At 39.6% G+C, this 7,527-nt stretch overlaps 1 protein-coding gene across 1 annotated transcript; it reads left to right on the top strand.

Annotated features, from left to right (window-relative positions):
• Nucleotides 1–3,863: 3,863 nt before the first annotated feature.
• LOC137723722 (leucine-rich repeat extensin-like protein 4) lies at nucleotides 3,864–6,531 on the top strand. Its single transcript, XM_068462915.1, has one exon. It carries the CDS (start codon nucleotides 3,903–3,905, stop codon nucleotides 6,348–6,350), a length of 2,448 nt encoding a protein of 815 aa, XP_068319016.1. The 5' UTR covers nucleotides 3,864–3,902; the 3' UTR covers nucleotides 6,351–6,531.
• The last annotated feature ends 996 nt before the right edge of the window (nucleotides 6,532–7,527 follow it).

The following is a 7,527-nucleotide window of genomic DNA, read 5'->3' as shown; positions in this document are numbered from 1 at the left end:
ACCGTTTTGGTTAAAAACCCTTATTTATTTATTTATTTATTTTTTACATCTTGTTATTGTACTTACAACCTTTATGTTTCTTAAAAGAAGACAAAAGCCACTTAAATTTCTCACCGGTGCTATATGCTTGCGTGGCATCCCTAAGCTGTAGCACGTGGGTACTGAGTAAACCTAAAGAAAATGCTTATAAATTAGACTTTATGTAACAGAAAATTGTAGCAATAACTCTTTAATTTTAGTCCAATAGGAATAATGGTCACTCAACTAAAATTTTATGACCATTGATCCCTTACTTTATCAAAACGTGCATCTATGGTCTTTTTCATCATCAGTCAAAATGAATCATGTTGGAAGTATCATTGTTACAATTGAGAATTGTGAGATCATTGCTCTAATTTGGTTAAAGTTGAGTAACCATTTCTCTAATTGGGTTAAAATTGAGGAACCATTACTACTATTTTTCTTGTTTCGTTTTCCATATTTACCTCTTGATTCAGCCTCACGTGTGTGGCATGTGAATCATTTTGACGGAAGTTTTAACAGAGTTTACGAAAAAGATCATAGATGCATATTTTGAAGAGTTAAGGGTCAATGATCATTAATTTTTAATTAAAAGACCATTACTCCAATTATGTTAAAGTATAAGAGTCCTTACTATAATTTTCTTTTATTGTGATGGTATCTCAGTTCAATTATTGCAACAATAAATATATATTTTTTCAGAAATTTTTTTATGGTGGTCATATTTGCGGGTTTCGGAGTAATCACCATTGAAGTTTTGTTTTTCCCATCCTTGCCACGAAAGAGGAAATTTTGGCCCCCATATGGCAAATTTTACTTCAATTTTATAGGAGTACGACTACCAATCAAGGATTGGAACTCATAGCATCGAGAGATTTTCTCTTGAAGTAATGCATAGTGTCGGGGGTTTAATTTGTCCATTGAATGCTTACGTAGTATCTTTCCATTGCATCACTAGTATACTTATTTTCTTGTATCAGATGCTGAATGGTAAGTAAATATTGTCATTAGTTTCAGTTTCTTCTTGAGTTGAGTACTTAAAAGTAGTCATAGACGACAAATAATTAATCGTCGAATTTGATATAATGACCTTAATAGAAGATGTGCGTGAAAGACGAAATACTTATAAGTAATGAAAAAGTAAGACGAGGAGCCATGTTTGCTATCACTGTCAGTCTCCTCATCTTTGTTTTTGTTTTTGTTTTGCTTAAAAAACAAAAAAAAAAAGACAAAACAAAAACGAAGATGAGGAGCCAAGAATGATGAATCATGGTAGTGGCACGTCCTTTACGCGTTTTGAAATGTAAGCTTTTTAGTTTGGGAAAAGTCTCTTACACGAACAGGTATTAGAGATCGTGCAGACAGTGTTTCTAAGGGGAGGGGACTAGGGATGTACAATGGTTATTGTGAGCAGGTAACTGTGATTATTTATCCATAATTGGTTCATACTCGCATAATCATGTACCTGTTTGATAATTGCATAAATGGTTATATTCATACCCATAACCGTTTATAAATGGTTAATCATACCCATAACCGTGTACTCATTAACCATAATTGTTTACCCATTTAACCATAACCATTTACTCGTTTTGAACCCGTTTATCCATTTTTTTTACCTGTCTACATGTTTTTTTTTTTTTAACAACTTGAAAATTACAAAAAAAAAAATTTTCGTTTTCTGACAATTAAACACCGTTATAGGTACATATTAGCAAGTATTTCCCTATTTTAATCATTTAGGTCCTCATACAATTCTAATAATTGAAATAACAGTTTATGAACGATATTTTTCTGCTACACCCAAGCAAGTTTTTAATTATCATTCATATGATTACAAAGTAAAGTTTCTAAAAACAAACATTCTTCTACACTAATACCAGTACTTCCTGTTAACCGCAAATTAGATCATAAGCTTCAAGTCAGCTCTTTGATCTTTCTCCTTGTTGGCTTCTTGTGCTTCAAACTTTTTGTATACGAAAAGTGTATCAACAAATACATAAACGCGTTATAACCGTTAAAAATATTATAAATTTTACATATATTAAATTAAATGGATAAATGGATACTCGTTATAATCGCGGGTAATACCCATAATCGGTGGATACCTGTTATAATGGCGGGTAATACTCATAACTGTCCATTTAAATTTCATGGATTAACGGTTATATCCATAACCGTTTGTTCGTCTAAACGGTTACCCATAATTGTAACCGTAAACTTTAAATAGACGGGTAAACACGATTACCCAAATCCATAAGTATTTTGCCTATCCTTAAAGGGGACCCACCCTTGTACCTTCACCCCTTCTTCCTTAGCACCTAAACAAGTAAACAACTAAAAAGGGCAGGAAGAAAGCTGATGTTTAATATAAAATCAAATAACCGTTTGAGTAATAGCCAATTACTTATAAGTACATGCAACGTTCTCTTTTTTATTTTTTATTTTTTTTTGTTTCCTGATATAAAATTTATACTCTCAACAAAAACCATTATGAAGTGTGATTCCATTTTTTTTATTGTCTTTACAATATAAAAATCTCCTTAATAATAAGAAAAATTGTCAAAATGTTTTTTGGATAAATTTTGTTTTTTTTTTTTTTTTTGGCAAGGGACTTTTCATTAGCCGTCCCTGAAAAAAGCATATGGGGGTGGGGTGGGGGTGGCTGGCACGTTGTGAGCAAGTCAAGCAAAAGCAGAACACATTGATTAGTGGTGGTCTTCAACACTTCGTAAAGTAAGTAAATATGCTGCAACCACCATCAACACTGTTTTTAGCTGGACTCACAAGTCACAACTTCGTCTACACTTTACAAATTGCATACCATTCTCCATACAGGACAGAACAAGGGAGAAAGAAAGAAGCTCTCTCTCTAAAAGAAATCTATCTGAGAGACGTGCCAGCATGTCATGTTTCATAATTTCATATGCCCCTACATATCACGTAAATTTCAAATCGAATGTTCAACTTTCCCTGGCTGATAATCTTTTTTTTTTTTTTTTTTTTTTTATAAATTTATTCACAGCCACTGTAAGTCTGTAACCACTAACCAACCATGATTGCATATCTACTTACAGCCGTGCTCACCTCACTGTAGTCTGCATCTGCATAAAATGAACATGATAATGAATGACAAACCAAACCAAACTCTAAGGGAAGTTTGAAAATAAATAATAAAAAGGGTAAATTACATTTTAATCTCATACATTGAATTTTTTTTTTTTTCAATTTCATATAACCGTTAAAAAATTTGTTAAGTTAACTGTTAAGTGATGATGTGGCAAATATAGGGTTCCCATTTATGCTGACGTGACTACCATATATGTGCCACGTGGCTAAATACCTAATAAAACAGAGTGGAGGAGGGGAGGAGGGTTGGGGGAAGATGGGTTCTAGGATTCTAGTTTTTTTAATTTTTATTTTTTTTAAGGGTAAATTATTATAATATTTTAAATGTATAAAAATTATTTTTTACCACGTGACACAAGTTTGATAGCCAATCAACACAAATGTGGATCATATATTTGCCATGTCATCACTTAACGGTTTATTTAACAAATTTTCTAATGGATGTAAGAAATTGAAATAAAATGATAAGTAAATATATGAAATTGAAATGTTTTAAAAATGTTGTAAGAAATTAAAATTGATATCAAACCTGAAAAGAGTAAAATGTAATTTACTCTAATAAAAATGTTCACCAAAAGAAATAATAATAATAAAATGAAGCGAAGAAATTCATCTCAAATCAAATATAAAATCTCAATTGGACAGGCCAATAGAAAAAATGAAATTTCTATAAACACAACCACAAAGCATGGGGAGATGAGAGACACATGTGACTGACTGTCTGCCTGCCATCTGCTCCATCTCACTCACCAATGCCAATGTCTCTTCCTCTTCCGTATTCTAGGAGGCACCTCTCCTCCTCCTCCTCCTCCTTGCTGCTGTTTGTTTTGTTGGCCTGCGCAGCCGCCATTACTAGCACTGCTGTTACTGATACTGATGAAGTTGTCAAAGAAGTAGATCCAAGCTTCCTCCAGTTTGAGAACCCAAGGCTTCGCCAAGCCTACATTGCCCTTCAAGCTTGGAAGTCCTCCATCTTCTCCGACCCTTTCAACTTCACCGCCACCTGGAATGGCTCCGACGTCTGCTCCTACATGGGCGTATACTGCGCTCCTGCTCCTAATTCAATTGGAGGCCGCGGCGGACGCGTGGTGGCTGGCATTGACCTCAACCACGCTGATATTGCCGGCTACCTCCCTCCGGAGCTTGGCCTCCTCTCGGACCTTGCACTCTTCCACATCAACTCCAATCGCTTCTGTGGCGTTGTCCCAAGCACCCTGCACCGCCTGAAGATGCTCCATGAGCTCGACCTCAGCAACAACCGCTTTGTCGGAGATTTCCCCAAAGTAGTGCTGTCTCTACCTTCCCTCAAGTACTTGGATCTCCGCTTCAACGAGTTCGAAGGCTCCGTTCCCTCCCAGCTCTTCGACAAGGATCTCGACGCTGTTTTCCTCAACGACAACAGGTTCCGATTCGGCATCCCCCACAATCTCGGCAACTCCCCGGTTTCTGTGCTGGTGTTGGCCAACAACAAACTCGGCGGTTGCATCCCCGCCAGCATTGGAAAGATGGCCAAGACCCTCAACGAGATCATCCTCCTCAATGACAACCTCACCGGCTGCTTGCCGCCCCTGATCGGCCTCCTCACCAATCTCACCGTCTTGGACGTGAGCTTCAACCAGCTTCAGGGTCCTCTTCCCTCCACCGTTGGCAAAAACATGAAGAGCTTGGAGCAGCTCGACGTCGCCCACAACAAACTCACCGGCGTCATACTGGCGAGTGTTTGCCAGCTGCCTCAGCTGCAGAACTTTACCTATTCCTTCAACTATTTCACTGGAGAGGCTCCTGCTTGTGCTGCCATCTCTAACAAAAATAATGTAATCCATGGTCGTAAGAACTGCATTCGTGGCAAGTCGGATCAGAGATCTGCAAGGGAATGTGCTTCCCCAGCTGCACGTCCCGTTGACTGCACCAAGCTCAAATGCAGCAGCAGCAGTCCTGGAGGCGGCGGCGGCAATCCCGGTGGAGGCGGAGGCAGCAGTCCAGGAGGCCGCGACGGCTCTAATAAAAGGCCTCCACGGGTCTCAACACCCTCTCCGCCTGTTCGGAATAAGCCGCCTGCTCAAAGAAGGCCTCGGGTTTCAACACCCCCACCCACACCCCCACCCACACCCCCACCCCCGACTTCAGAGTCATCGCCTTCGACTAGATCGCATCCTCCGCCGCCACCATCACAGCCTTCTTCTTCTCCTTCTCCTCCTCCGCCCGTGGCGCCTCGTACGACACCTCCTCCTCCCTCCCATTCCCATTCCCATACAAAGCCCACTTACCATTCACCACCTTCACCTCCGCCACCACCTAATCCAAGAGTATCACCCAGGACTCATCTTCCACCCTCTCCCCCTCCATCCAGTAGTCATGGTCATTGGACTCTGACGCCACCACCCTTCCAAGAGGTGTCACCAAGTACGCATCTAAGACCACCTCCGCCCCCACCACCTCACTCTAAACATGATATGGTGGCGCCGTTGCCTCCAGGCTATCATTACAATTATGCTTCGCCGCCACCGCCACCACAGCACGCATCAGCTCCCGATTATCAGCCCCACACGCCTCCCCCACCTCAACAGCACTCAACCAACGTCCCACCACCTCCAAGCTATCATAGTTATACAAGTCGACCGCCTCCACCTCCACCTCCACCTCCACCTCCACCTCCACCTTCACCACAATCTCCACCTTCATCACCGCCTCCACCTTCCCCACAATCTCCACCTTCATCACCACCTCCGCTACCTCCACTGCCATCACCATATGCATCTCCACCCCCACCAACACATGAACATTATACAACACCGCCTCCTTCACCCACACACGAGCATTATCCATCAAAAACCCCACCACCACACACAAGCACAGGTATGAGTAGTCCACCCCCAAATCATCCATCTCCTCCTCCACCAAGTGAGCCATCACATCCGGTGATTCCTCTGCCACCCACCGGTTGTGTGATTCCACCATCACCATCACCACCACCACCAAGCCAGCATACTGTGCCATCACCGGTATTAAACTTCGTACCGCCACCATCAAGCCATCACCACTCACCATTATCACCTCCGAAAGAACAACATTGGCATCCTCCACCACCACCATCACATCAACAATTTCCTCCCCTGACCCCGTTCGAAAACACGCCACTTCCTCCAGTTATAGGAGTGTCATATGCATCTCCTCCTCCCCCAGAAATACCCTACTACTAATCGAATGATTAATTAATTTCCAGCTATGGGATAGAAAAGAATCACAATTCTTTGTTGCAGATCTACGTGTATGTTCTTTCTTTTTCTTTAAGAAGCACTGTTTCTTCAAATTATAGCAATAATAGTTCCATTTCTGCTTCGTATCCATTTGTATCCTTAATTAATTTCTTGTCATGCATACAGGCGAGGGGAGGAATTTTCCATAATAATTGAGAGAAATTCTACACTACTCTGTGAAGAGAAATTCTAAATTACTTTTTAATCGGCAAGTTTATTCTCCAACGTTGAACAATAATAAGTTTCTTCTCCAACGTTAAACAATAATGGTGAGGTTGTAAAAAGTTTTGTATTGTTTATTACACTAGTAATGTTGATCGCTACATCATGAATGTCTTCTTAGTATAGATGTAATTAGAAAAATTGATTGTGCTTTGCTGCGGGTTTTCAAACTACAATCTACAACAACCATGAATAATACCCACAGAAAAATTCACTCAAAGAGCAGCAGCAACATAATCACATTCTCAAATGCAGCAATCTAGACAAAATAAGTAGTTCAGTTTGCACTTACATTCTATTAAGTTGACATCAAGAGCCAATATACAATCAAAATGGCGAACTTGAAAGTTTCTGTGACAAAAGTTGCAATGACAAAATACAGTGTCTTTGCATAAGAAATAGAAATAGCATGCAGTTCACATATATTTTGTTTGTCCATGCAATATATATAAAAATAAAAGTAACTAAGTTCCCAATAGTATAATCGATCAGAAAAATACAAACTCGCACATGTTTGAGTATAAGGACCATGGGAAAGAAGCAGGGAAGGCAAAATTTTGAGAATTAACACTAAAAAGTTGAGCATAAAAAAGATTGAAATGTCTCACCAGGTAATGGGAGCAGCAATTGTACAAAGTCCGAAACTTTGAAAGAACAAAACCCAAAATTATAATCAACCACTTATGCTACATACATTCTCCTTTCCGATTGTATACCAAAATATGGAGTCAATAGTACATATAAAAGCAATAATATAACTACCAGGTAAAAAAATTGTATCCGCTAGTACCTTGATTTTCAAAAAGAAGATTTGAGGCCTAACTATCCATTTCACATAGGAGAAAGTCCAAAAATATGGATGTCCCCTTGAAATTTTTTTTCCCATTCATTTCTCACA

The sequence above is a fragment of the Pyrus communis genome, chromosome 17, assembly GCF_963583255.1.
Source record: "Pyrus communis chromosome 17, drPyrComm1.1, whole genome shotgun sequence".
NCBI classification, from domain to species: domain Eukaryota; kingdom Viridiplantae; phylum Streptophyta; class Magnoliopsida; order Rosales; family Rosaceae; genus Pyrus; species Pyrus communis.
This window is presented reverse-complemented; position numbering and strand designations above follow the sequence as displayed.